Genomic DNA, 19,994 nt, shown 5'->3' with positions numbered 1-19,994 from the left:
GGGATCTGTTACCATTGAGTCAAATAATTCGTCCCTGAGACTCTCCATTATTCAGACACAAATCTTCAAATTCTGGAAACTGAGAGATACCCAAATCCCCAGAAGCTGCTGTTCCATTTACACAGCATGGACCTTTCCAGACCAGTCTGGAAGAGGGTTTGAACCCTCTACCTTCTGGGCCAGAGGGGGACCTTTGCTTGAAGCAACCAACATCCTTCCAGCTTTCCATCACCTTTAAGAATTTGCAATGAATCGCTCTTTAGCTTGCTGCAGCATTTATTTGATTAAAGCAACTTGTTTCTGACTAACCTTTATTGAGTTATCATCTCCCCTGGGGTTTGTGATTAGGTTGACTGACCGTGTCCTGAGGCCAGGGGTCCCGTGATGATCCAGGCCTTGGCTGGGTGCAATACCAGGAGTAGCCACCACTCCCAGTGGCGCTAATGGCTTGATGGCATAATGGCCTTTGATTGGCCAGTACTTCCTGGTGGGTGGGGCTTCACTAGGATCCTCATGAGGATGGCTGGTGGTGGGTAATTGAAACATTGAAATTAGAAGCAGGAGGAGGCCATTCGGCCCTTCGAGCTTGCTCCGCTATTCATTTTGATCATGGCTGATCATCAAATTCTATATCCTGATCCCCCCCTTCCCCCCCATATCCCTTGATCCCTTTAGCCCCAAGAGATATAGTTAAATTCTTCCTGAAATCAGGCAACATTTTGGCTTCAAAGGGCAGTTTCTGAGAAATGGCAGACCCCTGTTCACCCAGCAAAGCCCTAACTGATGTGTGCAGAGCTGGACCAAAGTGACACAAAATGATAGAATGGAATAGGCCATTGTTACCTGTGCTGGGTCTAGCCAGGAACAGTCCATTTAGTTTCGCACACCAGTGTTCTCCCCATAATCCAGCAAAATGTCCTCTTCAAGTACACGACTTTGGAAAGTTCCTTTGCTGTCTGAACAATCGACAAAGTTTGTTCCTGTGACTCTGTATCATTCTGTGACGGCCCAGCCAGTTCCACATGGACAGAGTTCAGCGTCAGTGATGTGTCTTCAGCCCATTGGCAGGAGAACTGATGGGAAAACCCGTGTCAACTTTCCAAGGGTTGCCCGACACCATTTAAATGGGGCCTCCCTCAGTCCCCGCCCCGAGATCTGCCAGACAATGGGAGGTTTTCTGGGCTGTGTGAATCTGGAAAAATCCCTGAGCCACCATTAATTTCCTCAGGGATAATGGCCCATATGTGACTCAAGATGAGCCTGTTGGTGTTGGGGTCTCCCATGTCAGCCCATTCCTCCTGCTGACTAAATGGAGGTCAGTTTTCTTGCCAGTGGGAATGGCTGCGTGGCCTCCCCCATGATTAAGTGGGCCCGTTACCAATTAGCCTGCAGCAGGCTAATCCCGGACACTGTGTCTGGTTTAGGGACATGGGAGCTGCTCCAGAGGCTTGGATGAGAGTCACACCGTCGATTCCCAATTTAAATATATCCAGAGCTACTCTGAGAGGCTTAAAGAGCTGCATCGATTCACTTTAGGACCAGGCTTGGGACTGGTTTAGTAGGCCGAAACGAAAATTAGACCCCAGAGTGTGTTTGTACTGATTAGGGATTGCAGAGATAGGGAGGGTTAAGGCCAGGGAGGGATTTGAAAACAAGGTTGGGAATTCTTAAACTAAGAAAATGCTGGACCAGGAGCTAATGTTGGTCAGTGAGCACAGGACGTGATCGAGAAACAGGACTTATTGCAAGCTGGACAGCAGAGTTTCGAGTGGGTTTGACTGTACAGAGGGAGGAGGAGAGGGTTAGAATGGCCAATTCAGGATGGAAAAGACATGGAGTGAGATTGTTGCGTGGAATTATTACTGGGTCCCCATCTCTGCACATCTCTGACCTTGCCCCGGGGCTGGGATTCTCCGACCTTGCCCTGGGCTGGGATTCTCCGCCCTGGGCTGGGATTCTCCGACCTTGCCCCGGGCTGGGATTCTCCGACCTTGCCCTGGGCTGGGATTCTCCGCCCCGGGCTGGGATTCTCCGACCTTGCCCGAGGCTGGGATTCTCTGACCTTGCCCGGGGCTGGGATTCTCCGACCTTGCCCGTGGCTGGGATTCTCCGACCTTGCCCGGGGCTGGGATTCTCCGACCTTGCCCGCGGCTGGGATTCTCCGCCCTGGGCTGGGATTCTCCGACCTTGCCCGTGGCTGGGATTCTCCGACTTCCCCTGGGCTGGGATTCTCCGACCTTGCCCCGGGCTGGGATTCTCTGACCTTGCCCCGGGCTGGGATTCTCCGACCTTTCCCCGGGCTGGGATTTTCCGACCTTGACCCGCAACTGGGACTCTAACCTTGCCCGGGGCTGGGATTCTCCGACCTCGCCCCGCGGCTGGGATTCTCCGGTCGCGCTGCAGTGAATGGAGTTTTGGTTCAGCGCCAAACTCTCGCTAGCAGCGGTGGTGTTGCGAACGAGATCGGAGAATTCTGGCTAATGTCTGTGAAAGTGCGGGAGAGATGATGCAGGATCTCTGTGTCCGCGGTCAGTGACGGTGCTGAGATTAGTAGGTATCTCCCTTCCAGCGAGCAGAGATTGAATTCAACCCCAGACTCTGTGGTTGGAGGCTCACTAACCCACCCAATGATAGGCACAGGAGGAGGCCATTCAGCCCCTCGGGCCTGTTATGCAGGAACAGGAGGAGGCCATTCAGCCCCTCAAGCCTGTTATGCAGGAACAGGAGGAGGCCATTCAGCCCCTCAGCCTGTTACTTAGGAACAGGGAGAGGCCTTACTGCTGCTGAAGCCCTTTGAACCTACTTCATCAATGGATTAAATTTTGGTTATTGTATCTCGACTCCCAACTCCATTTACTCTTAGCCGCGAATAAAAGCAAATTACTGCGGATGCTGGAATCTGAAACAAAAAGAGAAAATGCTGGAAAATCTCAGCAGATCTGGCCGTATCTGTGAGGAGAGAAAAGAGCTGACATTTCGAGCCCAGATTGTTTGGCCATTCACACCGTCCATTCTCTCTGTGGGCTGCCATTAGCAGCCTTTCCCCTGGTTTCTGTGGCTATGACTCATCTTTCATTCCCTCCCCCTGCAGTATAAATATCTCCCACTTTCTCTGCCTTTTAGCTTTGACAAAGGGTTATCTGGACTCGAAACGTCAGCTCTTTTCTCTCCTTACAGATGCTGCCAGACCTGCTGAGATTTTCCAGCATTTTCTCTTTTGGCAATCATTGCCCCATATCCTTTGATATCCTTACCCAAGAAAGATCTATTGATGTCAGTCTCAAGAAGTCCTGTTGTAGCCTGGTATCCTCAGATTTTTACAGAGAGAGAGGGAGATGTGTATTACCCAATCCTGCTCAGACTGAACCTTCACCAGTAGACAACAAAAATACAGACAGAACTCACCTCCTGCAAGGATGTCAAACAGCCGGTCCGTGCTGTTGGGATCATTGACTATCCCTGCGGCCTGGATGTGGATTCCAAACTCCTGCTTGTCGAGGGGCATTTTGGGCAGCTCATAGTTCTTCACACTCTCCTCCGGTCTGACTGTGTCCCAGTGTTTCTCCATGATTCCATAGAAGAGGCCCTTCAACTCCTCAGTCTCCTGCACGTTGCACAGCTGTTCAGGGGTCATTGATTCCAGCGTGTGCTTGACCAAGTCCCAAGGGAAGAAGTTCATGTTTGTCTTCTCCAGGTTTTGGAAGTCCAATAGAGCCTGCAGCGACTGTCCCTGGGCTAGGCGGACGATCCCACGCAGGTAGAAGCACACAGCCAAGGCCTCGGAGTCATCTGACCCTGTCTGGTCAATGGCTCTGCTGATCTGGACAATCAGCTTGGTGTAATACAGTGAGACACTGAGAGAGTCCAAAGGGTCACAGGGGAATGAAGGAAGGTGTAGTGTTCTGAGTTGTATCTTACCAATTCTTCCTGTTAAAGAAGGATGCAGAGTTTACAGGAAGAATACAACATTTCATGTGCAGATTAGACTACCATAAACAACATTGTGGAACCTGATTGCAAACTCCTTTGACTTTGCAGCATCGAAACAGGCCTTTCGGCCCAACAGACACCATGCTAACCTCCCACCCTCTTCATCTCACCCTTTCACCCTATCCTTCCACTCCTCTCTCGTGTTTATCCAGCTTCCCCTTAAATGTATCGATGCCATTCACTTTGGCCATTCCCTGTGAGAAAGAGTCCCACTCTCTGGGGAAAGAAGTTTCTCCTGAATTCCTGGCTGGTTTTATTTGTGATGATTTTATATATTTGGTCCCTGGTTCTGGTCTCCATGTCTATTCTACCAAACTGTTCCATCATTTGAAAGATCTTTGTCAGGTCAACTCTCAGTCTTCTCTTTTCTAGAAAAACGTGCCCAGCCTTTACAATCTTTCTTGATGGTTATAAATTATGTTGTAGTTTATAACTAGGATAAGGAATGTTTGAATGTTGACCAAATTCTTAATAATCGCAGGGAAAGGAGGTGAGTGCACAATTGGTGGCTGGATTTAATGTAGCTTCACAGCATCTAATTATAACTGACTCAGCCACATATCACTCCTCCTGTTTGTAGGAATCTCACTCAGATCCTCCCCTGTTAGTCTGACTCCATGGTGGCTGAGTGGTAATGACACTGCACCAATAACCCTGAGATCCAGCTCTGTGCACTGGGTTCAAATCCCACCCCAGCAACTGGTGGAATTGAATTAATAAAACCTGGAATTGAAAACTAGTCTCAGTAATGATGACCATGACACCATTATCCATTGTTGTTCACGAAAATCTGCTGTCCTTCCCTACTCTGGCCTACATGTGACTTTGGCCCCAGCAATGTAACTGACTCTCAGCTGCCTTTAGAAAATAGGAGCAAGAGTAGGCCATTCGGCCCTTCAAGTCTACTTTGCCATTCATTATGACAATGGCTGATCATCCGACTCAGTAACCTGTTCCCACTTTGCCCCCATATCCTTTGATCCCTTTAGCCCCAACAGCTGCACTAACTCCTTCTTGAAAACATACAATATTTTGGCCTCAACGACTAAAATACTCAAAGGGATTGATAAAGTAAATGTGGATCAAATGTTTCCTCTTGTGGGGCAATCGAGAACAAGAGGTCACGGGTATAGGATGAGAGGCGGTAGATTTAAAACTGAGATGAGGAGGAACTACTTCTCGCAGAGGGTGGTGGATTTGTGGAACTGGCTGTCCCATCGCGCAGTGGAGTCTGAGACATTGAATGGTTTCAAGAGATAGATATATTTCTGATAAAAAACAGGTTGAAGGGATATGGGGAACAGGTGGGAAGATGGATTTGAGAGCAGGGAGAGATGAGCCATGATCTGATTGAATGGCGGAGCAGCTCGAAGGGCTGAAGGACCTACTTCTGCTCCTAATTCCTATATTCCTATTGCCAATTATCCCTTTCCCATTACACAATACCCAGTCTGGGATGGCCTGTTCTCGAGTTTATTCCTAAATGTATTGAATTAGAAAATCATCCCGTATACACTCCAAAAATTCCTCCTCTACGATAGTGTGGCTCATTTGATTTGCCCAATCTATCTGCAGATTAAAGTCACCCATGATTACAGATGTTCTTTTATCACACGCATCTCTAATCTCCTGTTTAATGCCATTCCCAACATCACCACTACAGTTTGGGGTCAATATCCAGCATTTCCTGCCCCTTGGCGTTTCTCCACATTGTTGGAGGTAATATCCTTCCTCAGAATTGTAGTAATTTCCTCTTTAACCAGCAATGTAACTCCAGAACCTTTTCCTTTTCCCTTTGTCTGTCTTTTTGTCCATTTGAAATGGTCTGAGAAACCCATCGGTTCAGGGGCGATTAGTGACACCCACACCTCCTGAAAGAATCAAGACAAAATCACCTGAATCTCCATTTGAGAGGCTTGACCCCATAATCCAGGCTGATGTGCCCAGTCCCAACACCGAGGGACTGTCTTTTGGACAGGATGTTAAGTCTAATCTTTGCTGCCCTCGATAGTGCTTGTAAAAGATCCGAGATCACATGACTTCAAAGTTACACTCAGTGTCCTGGACAATCGAAACTGCATCACGTGAATCCAGATTCCTGTGGGGAGCCCCTCAGAGTCAGAGCAGATTTCGGAGGGGAATTCCCCTAATATCCACATTAAAGGGTCAAGCTCGGGCTGGCTAGCCTCTCAGACTCCCCTCCATCAGGTCTCAACCAGACTGAGGGCTAGTGCGCAAAATGGAAAAATATCGCTTCTCGGCCTTTTGGCTAAGATCAAGTGTAGTATCGACATGCTGCGCTTGGTTGAAGTCATTAGGTTACATTTTAGCTTCATTTGAAGCAATTTTTAAAAGTGGCATCTCGGCCTTTTGGTTAAGATGCAAATGAGATCAAACCTTGGAGGAGGTGCAATGCCTGCTCCAATCAGCTTGGATCATGTAGATCAGGCCCAAGACAGGAGGTGAGAGCCCTGTCTTGTCAGCTTGGATCGGGAATGTCTCATTTTGTTGAGACTCTGAATTGGACTTGATTTGATTGAATTGGATTTTTAAAAAATCACACGGGGGCAGCAGAGAGAAGATCATGAATTTAGTACAGTGCACTGCAGAGGGAGTTTTACTCTGTATCTAACCCCGTCCTGTACCTGTCCTGGGAGTGTTTGATAGGGACAGTGTAGAGGGAGCTTTACTCTGTATCTAACCCCGTGCTGTACCTGTCCTGGGAGTGTTTGATGGGGACAGTGTAGAGGGAGCTTTACTCTGTATCTAACCCCGTGCTGTACCTGTCCTGGGAGTGTTTGATAGGGACAGTGTAGAGGGAGCTTTACTCTGTATCTAACCCCGTGCTGTACCTGTCCTGGGAGTGTTTGATGGGACAGTATAGATGGAGCTTTACTCTGTATCTAACCCCGTGCTGTACCTGTCCTGGGGGTGTTTGATGGGGACAGTGTAGAGGGAGCTTTACTCTGTATCTAACCCCGTGCTGTACCTGTCCTGGGAGTGTTTGATGGGGACAGTGTAGAGGGAGCTTTACTCTGTATCTAACCCTGTGCTGTACCTGTCCTGGGGGTGTTTGATGGGGACAGTGTAGAGGGAGCTTTACTCTGTATCTAACCCCGTGCTGTACCTGTCCTGGGAGTGTTTGCTGGGGACAGTGTAGAGGGAGCTTTACTCTGTATCTAACCCCGTGCGGTACCTGTCCTGGGAGTGTTTGATGGGGACAGTGTAGAGGGAGGTTTACTCTGTATGTAACCCCGTGCGGTATGTGTCCTGGGAGTGTTTGATGGGGGACAGTGTAGATGGAGCTTTACTCTGTATCTAACCCTGTGCTGTACCTGTCCTGGGAATGTTTGATGGGGACAGTGTAGAGGGAGCTTTACTCTGTATCTAACCCCGTGCTGTACCTGTCCTGGGAGTGTTTGATGGGGACAGTGTAGAGGGAGCTTTACTCTGTATCTAACCCCGTGCTGTACCTGTCCTGGGAGTGTTTGATGGGGGACAGTGCAGAGGGAGCTTTACTCTGTATCTAACCCCATGCTGTACCTGTCCTGGGAGTGTTTGATGGGGACAGTGTAGAGGGAGCTTTACTCTGTATCTAACCCCGTGCTGTACCTGTCCTGGGAGTGTTTGATGGGGACAGTGTAGAGGGAGCTTTACTCTGTATCTAACCCCGTGCGGTACCTGTCCTGGGAGTGTTTGATGGGGACAGTGTAGAGGGAGCTTTAGTCTGTATCTAACCCTGTGCTGTACCTGTCCTGGGAGTGTTTGATGGGGGACAGTGTAGAGGGAGCTTTACTCTGTATCTAACCCCGTGCTGTACCTGTCCTGGGAGTGTTTGATGGGGGACAGTGTAGAGGGAGCTTTACTCTGTATCTAACCCCGTGCTGTACCTGTCCTGGGAGTGTTTGATGGGGACAGTGTAGAGGGAGCTTTACTCTGTATCTAACCCCGTGCGGTACCTGTCCTGGGAGTGTTTGATGGGGACAGTGTAGAGGGAGCTTTACTCTGTATCTAACCCTGTGCTGTACCTGTCCTGGGAGTGTTTGATGGGGGACAGTGTAGAGGGAGCTTTATTCTGTATCTAACCCCGTGCTGTACCTGTCCTGCGTGTCAACTGTTATTGGCATTGACATTTGAAGAGCATTTGTTTGGACTCCACAGTGCGCGTTACCTGACGCTTTGTTGAGTTTGCCTGTGTTTCGTGGTGTTACTGATTCTAGGGATGCTATATCATCGCTAATGCATGTACTTGTCGTCGACGCCTGGCGAGATTTTAGAGTTACATCCTTTCTCTTCCTCGCAGTGTCTGACGTGAGGGTGATCGCTGAGCGAGTGGTAATGTTCTGGTCCCAGTTCATCCTGAAACGATTCAAGGTGGGCTACAGTTAGTGGAAGTGATTCTAGTTACTTGAATAATAATCCACAGAACGCAGGTTCAAATCCCTCTGTGGCCGTTTGCAAATCTGAATGGAGTTAAAAATACAACTGGAAATACTGGTGTGGGGTAAGTGACGGTGAAGCTATTGGTTTCTCATTGAAACCCTAGCTGCTTCATTCACCTCCTTTCAGGAAGTCCCTGCACACTCTCTGCTTTTATGTGACTCCAGTCTCAAAGCAACGTGGGTGACTCTGAAGTGACCAAGTGAGGCTCAAGTAGAAAGCCCATCACTACCTCCTCAAGACAACTAATAAATGCCGGCCCAGCCAGTGATGTCACCTCCTGGGAATGAATGTATTAAAAAAACAATTCAAATACTAACTTATTCCAAATAAAGTTCCTTCCCTTCTCTTCTCCCTCCATCTTCCAACCTTTGTGACACATTTCCATGCTGGATGGCAGAGTGAGGTGTCCGGATTTCGTGAGGGTTAGTGAGGATATCACAGTCACAATGTCCTCACCCAATCTCCACACTCACAGGGACAAATTTTGCCATTCCACCCACCAAGGGAATCGGAGCGGCTGAGGGGCGGACCGTGGAAAGGTCCATTGACCTCGGGTGGAATTTTCCGGTTTTGGGGTGAGCGAGGCTGGAAAACCCCACCCTCACACCTTTCAGCCAAGGGGGCACTGGATCACGCTCAGAGTCACAGCGCTATCTAAAATGTCTCCTCACCTCCGTGATCTACCCTGAGCCTCAGGCTGTGACCCCTGGTTCTGGGCTCCCCCACCATCGGGAACATCCTCCCTGCATCTACCCTGTCTCATCCTGTTAGAATTTTATAAGTCTCTATGAAATCCCCCCTCCTTTGTCTGAACTCCAGCGAAAACAGTCCTAACCTCGTCAATCTCTCCTCATACATCAGCCCCACCATTCCCGGAATCAGCCTGGTAAACCTTCGCTGCACTCCCTCGAGAGCAAGAACATTTCCTCAGAAAAGGAGACCAAAACTGCACATAATACTCTAGGTGTGGCCTCACCAAGGCCCTGTATAATTGCAACAACACATCCCTGCTCCTGTACTCGAAACCTCTTGTAATGAAGGCCAACATACCATTTGCCTTCTTTACCGCCTGCTGCACCTGCATGCTTACCTTCAGCGACTGGTGCACAAGGACACCCAGGTCCCACTGCACACTCCCCTCTCCCAATTTACAGCCATTCAGGTAGTAATCTGCCGCCTTGTTTTTGCTTCCAAAGTGAATAACCTCACATTTATCCAAATTATACTGCATCTGCCATTGATTAGCCCACTCACGCAACCTGTCCAGATCATTCTAAAGGATCTCTGCATCCTCGTCACAGTTCACGCTAAGAGATTTGGGCCCTTAGTCCAGGCTGACATTCCAGTGTTGTGGTGAGGGAATGCCACACTGTTGGAGGTGCTGTCTGTCAGATGAGATGTTAAGTTGAAGTCCTGCCTGCCTTACCAAGTGGGTGTAAAAGATTCCATGGCCAATATTTTGAAGAACATAGGAGCAGGAGGAGGCCATTCAGCCCCTCGAGCCCGCTCCACCATTCAATACAATATGGCCGACCTTGTCTCGACTCCAGTTCCACTTCCCTGCCCATTCTCCATCGCCCTTTGACCCATTACAAATGAGGAGGAGTTGTCTGCTTGTCAATATTTATCTCTAAACCAACATCATTGAAACCAGTCATGAAGGATGCTCTCGGAATGTAGTCACGATGGTCTATTTCTTGATGCGGTGGGACCAGGTGTGACACAGCAGCCCCTTGGAGCTGCTCTGTCCAGGGACGGATCTCCCTGCAGCTGTTGGACATGGAGCTGGTCCAATGAGTCAGATTGTTGGTCAGGGCGGCCCCACCAATCCCAGCAGCTGCTGTTACCTGTTAGAGTCAGCCCTCTCCCAGCGGGTGAATGCATCCACTTTCTTATTGAGTCGGGACTTCAGGAAGCAATGGAAGAGGTCGGTCTTCAGGAACTGTGCAAGAAACAAGAAAGAACTTGGCTTTAATCAGCTCAAATCCTCACCATGGCTGGGATTTTACGGACTTGCTCACGCTAAAATCCCACCTGAGGCCAATGGATCTCCCATTGTCCGCCCCTCACCTGCTCCAATTCCCGTGGGGGGGTGGGACACACTCACACATACTCACACACACACTCATACACACACTCACACACGCACACACTCACACACACTCTCTCACACTCACACACCCTCTCACACACACACTCTCACACTCTCACACACACTCACACACACTCACACTTGCACACACACTCACACACACTCACACTTGCACACACACTCACACACGCACACACTCACACACACTCTCTCACACTCACACACCCTCTCACACACACACTCTCACACACACTCACACTTGCACACACACTCACATACACTCACACACACACACACACTCACACACACTCACACACACTCACACACACATTCACACACACACACACACACTCATACACACACACACACACATTCACTCACACACACACACACACACACACACACTCATACACACACACACACACTCACACACACACTCACACACACACACTCACACTCACACACTCACACACACTCTGAGTCTGGTGTGTATTGTTAAATCTCCACTGTGCTGAGCTGTGCCCGCTTTAGATAACAGAGTCACACACACACACACACAGAGAGGCAGTTACTCACGCTGCTGTAAAATGGCTGTGAGGCGGGCTGGCGGGAATCCAAAAACTCCTTCTTGATGAACACACGATGCTTAAGATTCAAATGTTTGGACACATCCCTGGGTAGAGAGAAAACACATCAGGAAAGCAACCCATGTCCTTCCATGGAATGTGTCAGCACCTTGGGGCGTGTTGGAAGTGTCAAAGAAAGAAGGGCTTGCATTTCTATGGCACCTATTCATGGCCAAGTGACCTTAAAGCCCAGTACAGCCAATGGTGCAATGTAGGAATCACAACAGCTAATCCATGCACAGCAAGATCCCACAGCCACCTCATTACAGGAAAGATGTTGAAGCCATTGAAAGGGTGCAGAGGAGATTTACAAGGATGTTGCCTGGATTGGGGGGCATGCCTTATGAGGATAGGTTGAGGGAGCTTGGTCTCTTCTCCCTGGAGAGACGAAGGATGAGAGGTGACCTGATAGAGGTTTACAAGATGTTGAGGGGTCTGGATAGGGTGGACTCTCAGAGGCTATTTCCAAGGGCTGAAATGGTTGCTACGAGAGGACACAGGTTTAAGGTGCTGGGGGGTAGGTACAGGGGGGATGTCAGGGGTAAGTTTTTCACTCAGAGGGTGGTGGGTGAGTGGAATCGGCTGACGTCGGTGGTGGTGGAGGCAAACTCGTTGGGGTCTTTTAAGAGACTTCTGGATGAGTACATGGGATTTAATGGGATTGAGGGCTATAGATAGGCCTAGAGGTGGGGATGTGATCGGCGCAACTTGTGGGCCGAAGGGCCTGTTTGTGCTGTGGCTTTCTATGTTCTATGTATGTTCTATGATAACCACCAGATTGTAATGCTGATTGAGGGATTGGACAGGACAATGGGGATAACAGGGCCTTATCTCACCTTCTCATCCAAACGGTGACACGTCTGACCAGGAGGCACTCCCTCAGTGCTACACTGGGAGTGTCGGTCTCAATCTTGCTGCTTAAAGTGGTGGCTGAAGTTTGAACCCAAAATCATCCCATTCAGACAAGACCATAAGAACATAGGAACTAGGAGCAGGAGGAGGCCATTCAGCCCCTCGAGTCCGCTCTGTGATTCAATACAATCCTGGCTGATCTCATCTCAGCCTCAGCTCCACTTTCCTGCCCATTTACCACAGCCCTTCAGCCCCATTGCTAATGAAAAATCTGTCTATCTCCTCCTTAAAATTATTCAATGTCCCAGCATCCACCACTCTCTGGGACAGTGAATTCCACAGATTCACCCCCCTTTGAGTGAAGTAATTTCCCCTCAGCTCTGTTTTGAATCTGCCGCCCCTTATCCTAAAACTCTGACCTCTTGTTCCAGTTTGCCCCACAAGTGGGGCATTACCCCAGGGTGAGGCAGCTAAATGAATACAAAATTGGCTTCTTGACAGAGGCCAGAAGGTGGTTGTAGAGGGTTATTTTTCAAACTGGAGACCTGTGACCAGCGGTGTGCCTCAGGGATCAGTGCTGGGTCCACTGTTATTTGTCATTTATATTAATGATTTGGATGAGATTATAGGGGGCATGGTTAGTAAGTTTGCAGATGACACCAAGATTGGTGGCATAGTAGACAGTGAGGAAGGTTATCTCCAATTGCAGCGGGATCTTGATCAATTGGGCCAGTGGGCTGACGAATGGCAGATGGAGTTTAATTTAGACAAATGCGAGGTGATGCATTTTGGTAGATTGAGCCAGGGCAGGACTTACTCAGTTAATGGTAGGGCATTGGGGAGAGTTACAGGACAAAGAGATCTAGGGGTACATGTTCATAGCTCCTTGAAAGTGGAGTCACAGGTGGACAGAGTGGTGAAGAAGGCATTCAGCGTGCTTGGTTTCATTGGTCAGAACATTGAATACAGGAGTTGGAATGTCTTGTTGAAGTTGTACAAGACATTGGTAAGGCCACACTTGGAATACTGTGTGCAATTCTGGTCACCCTATTATAGAAAGGATATTATTAAACTAGAAAGCGTGCAGAAAAGATTTACTAGGATGCTACCGGGACTTGATGGTTTGAATTATAAGGAGAGGCTGGATAGAGTGGGACTTTTTTCTCTGGAGCGTAGGAGGCTGAGGGGTGACCTTATAGAGGTCTATAAAATAATGAGGGGCATAGATCAGCTGGATAGTCAACATCTTTTCCCAAAGGTAGGGGAGCCTAAAACTAGACGGCATAGGTATAAGGTGAGAGGGGAGAGATACAAAAGTGTCCAGAGGGGCAATTTCTTCACACACAGGGTGGTGAGTGTCTGGAACAAGCTGCCAGAGGTAGTAGTAGAGGCAGGTACAATTTTGTCTTTTAAAAAGCATTTAGATAGTTACATGGGTAAGATGTGTATGGAGGGATATGGGCCAAATGCGGGCAATTGGGATTATCTTAGGAGTTTAAAAAAAAGGGCGGCATGGACAAGTTGGGCGAAGGACCTGTTTCCATGCTGTAAACCTCTATGAGTCTAAGAGGAAACATCCTCTCCGTGTCTACTTTGTCAATCCCCATTATCATCTTGCATACCTCAATCAGATCTCCTCTCATTCTTCTAAACTCCAGAGAGTATTGGCCTAAACTGCCCAATCTCTCTTCATTAGACAAACCCCTCATCTCTGGAATCAATCGAGTGAATCCCCTCTGAACCATCTCCAATACAACCAAATCCCTCCTCAAGTAAGGGGAACAAAACTGTACACAATATTCTAAGTGAGGTCTCACTAATGCTTTGTACAGTAGCAGCAACACTTTACTTTTATATTCTATTCCTTTAGCAATAGATGTCAAGATTCCAGTTCCCTTCCCTATTCCCTGCTGCACCTGCGTACTAGCTTTCAGTGATTCAGACAAGAGGACACCCAGGTCCCTCTGCACCAAAGCACTTCGAAGATTCTCTCCATTTAGATAATTATTAGTCTTTGTATTTTTCCAACCAAAGTAGATAACCTCACACTTATCCATGTTAAACTTCACCTGCCAAATTTTACCGCATTCACTTAATCTATCCATATCCATTTGCTGCTTTCATTATCACAACTCACTATCCCAACTAGTTTAATGTCATCTGCAAACTTAGTTACGGCACCTACTATCCCCTTGCATCCTAGTTATTAAGATAGATTGTACACGGGTGAAGTAATGAGCTTAGTGTACAGGTGTGACAGTGAGGTTAGTGTACAGGTGTGACAGTGAGGTTAGTGTACAGGTGTGACAGTGAGGTTAGTGTACAGGTGTGACAGTGAGGCTAGTGTACAGGTGCGGCAGTGAGGCTAGTGTACAGGTGCGGCAGTGAGGTTAGTGTACAGGTGTGACAGTGAGGTTAGTGTACAGGTGTGGCAGTGAGGTTAGTGTACAGGTGTGACAGTGAGGCTAGTGTACAGGTGCGGCAGTGAGATTAGTGTACAGGTGTGACAGTGAGGCTAGTGTACAGGTGTGACAGTGAGGCTAGTGTACAGGTGTGACAGTGAGGTTAGTGTACAGGTGTGACAGTGAGGTTAGTGTACAGGTGTGACAGTGAGGTTAGTGTACAGGTGTGACAGTGAGGCTAGTGTACAGGTGTGACAGTGAGGTTAGTGTACAGGTGTGAGTGAGGTTAGTGTACAGGTGTGACAGTGAGGTTAGTGTACAGGTGTGACAGTGAGGTTAGTGTACAGGTGTGACAGTGAGGCTAGTGTACAGGTGTGACAGTGAGGTTAGTGTACAGGTGTGGCAGTGAGGTTAGTGTACAGGTGTGACAGTGAGGTTAGTGTACAGGTGTGGCAGTGAGGTTAGTGTACAGGTATGGCAGTGAGGTTAGTGTACAGGTGTGGCAGTGAGGTTAGTGTACAGGTGCGGCAGTGAGGTTAGTGTACAGGTGTGGCAGTGAGATTAGTGTACAGGTGTGGCAGTGAGATTAGTGTACAGGTGTGGCAGTGAGGTTAGTGTACAGGTGTGGCAGTGAGGTTAGTGTACAGGTGTGGCAGTGAGGTTAGTGTACAGGTGTGGCAGTGAGGTTAGTGTACAGGTGTGGCAGTGAGGTTAGTGTACAGGTGTGGCAGTGAGGTTAGTGTACAGGTGTGGCAGTGAGGTTAGTGTACAGGTGTGGCAGTGAGATTAGTGTACAGGTGTGGCAGTGAGGTTAGTGTACAGGTGTGACAGTGAGGTTAGTGTACAGGTGTGACAGTGAGGCTAGTGTACAGGCGTGGCAGTGAGGTTAGTGTACAGGTGCGGCAGAGATGTTACTGTACAGTTGAAGTTGTTGGGTAAAAACACAATTCAGTACACAATCGATCTCTGTGAATCTGCCACCATTGTATCATCAGTCCTGGCAAGAACTCACTTTCCAATTTACAGTTGACAGTGTTTGGCAGAATGGGGTCTTTCTTCCAACTCACTGTGGCTGTGATGTGCTCTGTGAAGACCCCACTGAAGACCTGAACTGCAAGGAAATGACACTCCCCTCCGCAGTTTTCCCTCCGCAGTTTTCCCTCCACAGTTTCCCCTCCGCCCACCCACATGCCACATCCACAGACCATTTGTCCTGTGTATTTTACAGAGGTTCGTGCTGACCTGAGGAGATTCCCGATGAGTTGCAGGAAGATTTGTCGGACTTGTCTGTTCATTTGTTGCCTCTGAGAGCGCTTCTTCTCTCGAGCAGCTGCCAGGTTTGTATGTGAAGCCAGGTGGGCAGAAGCCAGCTCGGTGTTTGCCCTGAGCTGCTGGGTACTGGAACACAACAGAGGGGGCAATGAGTGACTGGAGGGCAGGGTCATGGGGACAGGTGGCATCACAGGTGAACGGACAAAAAGGAAGGTTCAGGTGCCGGATGTCAGAGTGCAAACGTCAAGAAAACAAGCAGAGGTTAATTGTACATGATTATATTGGTTAACCAGTTAAGGAAGAAACATCTTCATGAAAAGATTTGCTTTGCTTCCAAGAAACAATGCTAAGACAACGGTGGAACATGACAAAGGAGTGGAAGAGGCCATTCAGCCCCTCAAGCACATTGTGCCACTCCATCAGATCACAGATTTCAGAAGGCTCAACTCCATTTACACGCAGGAGCAACATTGATAATTGTGTGCATGTGACCTGGTTGTCACAGAAACTAATTGACCCTTCCTGCTTGTCTACAAAATAAAAGCTTAGAGTTCAATAGAATAGAAAATAAAATATTAATAGAATATAGAGTGATAGAAGTTTACAGCATGGAAACAGGCCCTTCGGCCCAACTTGTCCATGCCACCCTTTTTTAAAAAACCCTAAGCTAATCCCAATTGCCCGCATTTGGCCCATATCCCTCTATACCAATCTTACCCATGTAACTGTCTAAATGCTCTTTAAAAGACAAAATTGTACCCGCCTCTACTACTACCTCTGGCAGCTTGTTCCAGACACTCACCACCCTCTGTGTGAAAAAATGCCGCTTTGGACACTTTTGTATCTCTCCCCTCTCACCTTAAACCTATGCCGTCTAGTTTTAGACTCCCCTACCTTTGGGAAAAGATATTGACTATCTAGCTGATCTATGCCCCTCATTATTTTATAGACATCTCTAAGATCACCCCTCAGCCTCCTACGCTCCAGAGAAAACAGTCCCAGTCTATCCAGCCTCTCCTTATAACTCAATCCATCAAGTCCCGGTAGCATCCTACTAAATCTTTTCTGCACTCTTTCTAGCTTAATAATATCCTTTCTATAATAGGGTGACCTAGGGTGAATATAGAATAGAATAGAATAAATAATAGAATATAGAATGAGATAGAACAGAGTATGGAACAGAATAGAACAGAATTGAATGGAATAGAATATAGAATAGAATGGGCGGACTCGCTCATCCCCAGACCGTAAAATCCCGCCTGAGGTCAACAGACCTTCCCATTGTCCGCCCCTCGCCCATTCCGATTCCCATGGCGGGCGGGCGGTCGAATTCTGGCCAACATAACAGAATAGAATGGAATAGAACTTTATTGTTGATGCAAAAGTGGAAATTTCTCTTTGGCTTCATTATTTTTGAACTAGTTTTAGATTCCCTCAGCATGGGAAACATCCTCTCAGCATCGACCCTGTCAACCCACCTCAGAATCGTACCTGTTTCAACAAGACCATCTCTCATTCTTCTAAACTCCAATGAGTTTCCACACTCGAGGTAAAGTGATTTCTGCTGAATTCCTGATTGGATCTGTTTGTGACTATATCGTGTATTTATTGGTTCAGGCAGGGAGCAGTGTAAATTTCCTTTCATTCATTACGTAACTAAATGGCCTACCCTTTACTCTGGGACTGTGCCACCTGGTTTTAGACTCCCATGATGTGGAGATGCCGGCGTTGGACTGGGGTAAACACAGTAAGAAGTTTAACAACACCAGGTTAAAGTCCAACAGGTTTATTTGGTAGCAAAAGCCACAAGCTTTCGGAGCCTTAAGCCCCTTCTTCAGGTGAGTGGGAATTCTGTTTGTGATAGGGAGTGGGATAGCTCGATCTTGGTTTCAGATAAAGCTCGGCAGAACATCGTGGGCCGAAGGGCCTGTTCTGTGCTGTACTGTTCTATGTTCTAAGTTCTATGAAACATGCCTCCTGCATCAACGCTGTCACGTCCTGTAAGAACTTTGCACATTTCAATAAGATCACCTCTTTTTTTCACAACTCTAGAGAATACAGGCCCAGTCTCCTCAATCTCTCCACACAAGACAATCCCACCATCCTATGTAGTAGTTTGGTGAGCTTCCATTGTATTCCCTCGAAGGCAAGCACAACCTTCCTTAGATATGGAGATTAAAACTGTATACAATACTCCAAGATTCTATGCAATTGCAACAAGACATTAAGATGGAGGGGAGTTTGCTATCTAAAGTTGTTGAACTCAGATCCTGTGCTCAACTCCTCTTGCAATGGAGGCTAACAGACCCTTTGCCTTCGGAACTGCTTGCTGCACCTGTCTGCGAGATTTCAATCACTCATGAACAATGACACCAAGGTCTATTCGCACATCAGCACTTCCCAGCCTGGTTCCCATTTAAAAATACTCTGAATTTCTGTTGTTCCTACCAAAACGGATCACTTCATCCTCATTCACATAATATTCCAGCTGCCATGTTCTTGGCTACTCACCTAGTCTGGCCAAACCCCATTGAAGCTTCCTCGTATCCTCCTCATAACTCATATTCCCACCTGCTTTTGTGTTATCTGAAAATTTGGACATATTACATTTGGTTCCCACAGCCAAATCATTTGCATAGATTCTGAGCAGCTGTTGGCCCAGTGTGGATCCTTGTGGAACCCCACGAGGAACGGCATCATGAGAATGACCCGTTTATTCCCACTCTCTGCTTCCTGCCTGTTAACCAATTCTCAATCCATATTACACCACCCCCATCTGCTCCAATTCTGTTTACTAACTTCCTGTGCCATATACACCACATCTACTGGTTGCCCTTTATCTATGCTTCAACTAACAATCTCAAAAAGCTCCAACAGGTTTGGCAAACATGATATACCGGTCATAAATCCATGTTGGCACTGCCCAATCATATCACTATTTCGGAGGATCCAGTTATCACAATCTATATAATAGATTCTTATATTTTCCCTACTACTGACTTCAAACTAACGGGTCTGTAGTTCTCTCCCTCCCTTCTTAAACAGCAGGGCTAGAACAAAGAACAAAGAACAGTACAGCACAGGAAACAGGCCCTTCGGCCCTCCAAGCCTGTGCCGCTCCTTGGTCCAACTAGACCAATCGTTTGTATCCCTCCATTCCCAGGCTGCTCATGTGACTATCCAGGTAAGTCTTAAACGATGTCAGCGTGCCTGCCTCCACCACCCTACTTGGCAGCGCATTCCAGGCCCCCACCACCCTCTGTGTAAAAAACGTCCCTCTGATATCCGAGTTATACTTCGCCCCTCTCAGCTTGAGCCCGTGACCCCTCGTGATCGTCACCTCCGACCTGGGAAAAAGCTTCCCACTGTTCACCCTATCTATCCCCTTCATAATCTTGTACACCTCTATTAGATCTCCCCTCATTCTCCGTCTTTCCAAGGAGAACAACCCCAGTCTACCCAATCTCTCCTCATAGCTGAGACCCTCCATACCAGGCAACATCCTGGTAAACCTTCTCTGCACTCTCTCTAATGCCTCCACGTCCTTCCGGTAGTGCGGCGACCAGAACTGGACGCAGTACTCCAAATGTGGCCTAACCAGCGTTCTATACAGCTGCATCATCAGACTCCAGCTTTTATACTCTATACCCCGTCCTATAAAGGCAAGCATACCATATGCCTTCTTCACCACCTTCTCCACCTGTGTTGCCACCTTCAAGGATTTGTGGACTTGCACACCTCTGTGTGTCTATACTCCTGATGACTCTGCCATTTATTGTATAACTCCTCACTACATTATTTCTTCCAAAATGCATCACTTCGCATTTATCCGGATTAAACTCCATCTGCCACCTCTCCGCCCAATTTTCCAGCCTATCTATATCCTGCTGTATTGCCCGACAATGCTCTTCGCTATCCGCAAGTCCAGCCATCTTCGTGTCATCCGCAAACTTGCTGATTACACCAGTTACACCTTCTTCCAAATCATTTATATATATCACAAATAGCAGAGGTCCCAGTACAGAGCCCTGCGGAACACCACTGGTCACAGACCTCCAGCCGGAAAAAGACCCTTCGACCACTACCCTAATATTGTCTACTTTCCAGTCTGCAGGAACCATTCCAGAGTCTATACAATTCTGAAAGGTAACCATCGATACACCTTCTTCAGTACTCTGGGATATAACTCATCATGTCAAGGGATTTATCAACCATCAATCTAATTAATTTTTTGAATACTACTTCTTTGTTAATACTGATTTCTCTCAGTTCCTCATTTTCACAGGTCCCTTGGTTCCCTGGTTTTTCTGGGAGATT

General features: G+C 47.7%; 1 protein-coding gene and 1 pseudogene across 3 annotated transcripts in view; one reads left to right on the top strand and one right to left on the bottom strand.

Annotated features, from left to right (window-relative positions):
* The window catches only part of LOC144508677 (DENN domain-containing protein 3-like), a 128,436-nt gene that overhangs the window by 29,816 nt on the left and 78,626 nt on the right, over positions 1-19,994 (bottom strand). For all 3 annotated transcript variants that reach the window (XM_078236923.1, XM_078236922.1, XM_078236924.1), the window contains exons 10-14: positions 15,648-15,803; positions 11,102-11,198; positions 10,281-10,375; positions 8,162-8,349; positions 3,406-3,927 (exon numbers count right to left, since the gene is read on the bottom strand). In XM_078236923.1, the coding sequence (XP_078093049.1) occupies positions 3,406-3,927; positions 8,162-8,349; positions 10,281-10,375; positions 11,102-11,198; positions 15,648-15,803 (1,058 nt within the window). The remainder of the gene's footprint in view (positions 1-3,405; positions 3,928-8,161; positions 8,350-10,280; positions 10,376-11,101; positions 11,199-15,647; positions 15,804-19,994) is intronic.
* On the top strand, positions 6,240-6,391 carry LOC144508801 (U2 spliceosomal RNA; annotated as a pseudogene).

The sequence above is a fragment of the Mustelus asterias genome, chromosome 20 (assembly GCF_964213995.1).
Source record: "Mustelus asterias chromosome 20, sMusAst1.hap1.1, whole genome shotgun sequence".
Classification (NCBI taxonomy): domain Eukaryota; kingdom Metazoa; phylum Chordata; class Chondrichthyes; order Carcharhiniformes; family Triakidae; genus Mustelus; species Mustelus asterias.
This window is presented reverse-complemented; position numbering and strand designations above follow the sequence as displayed.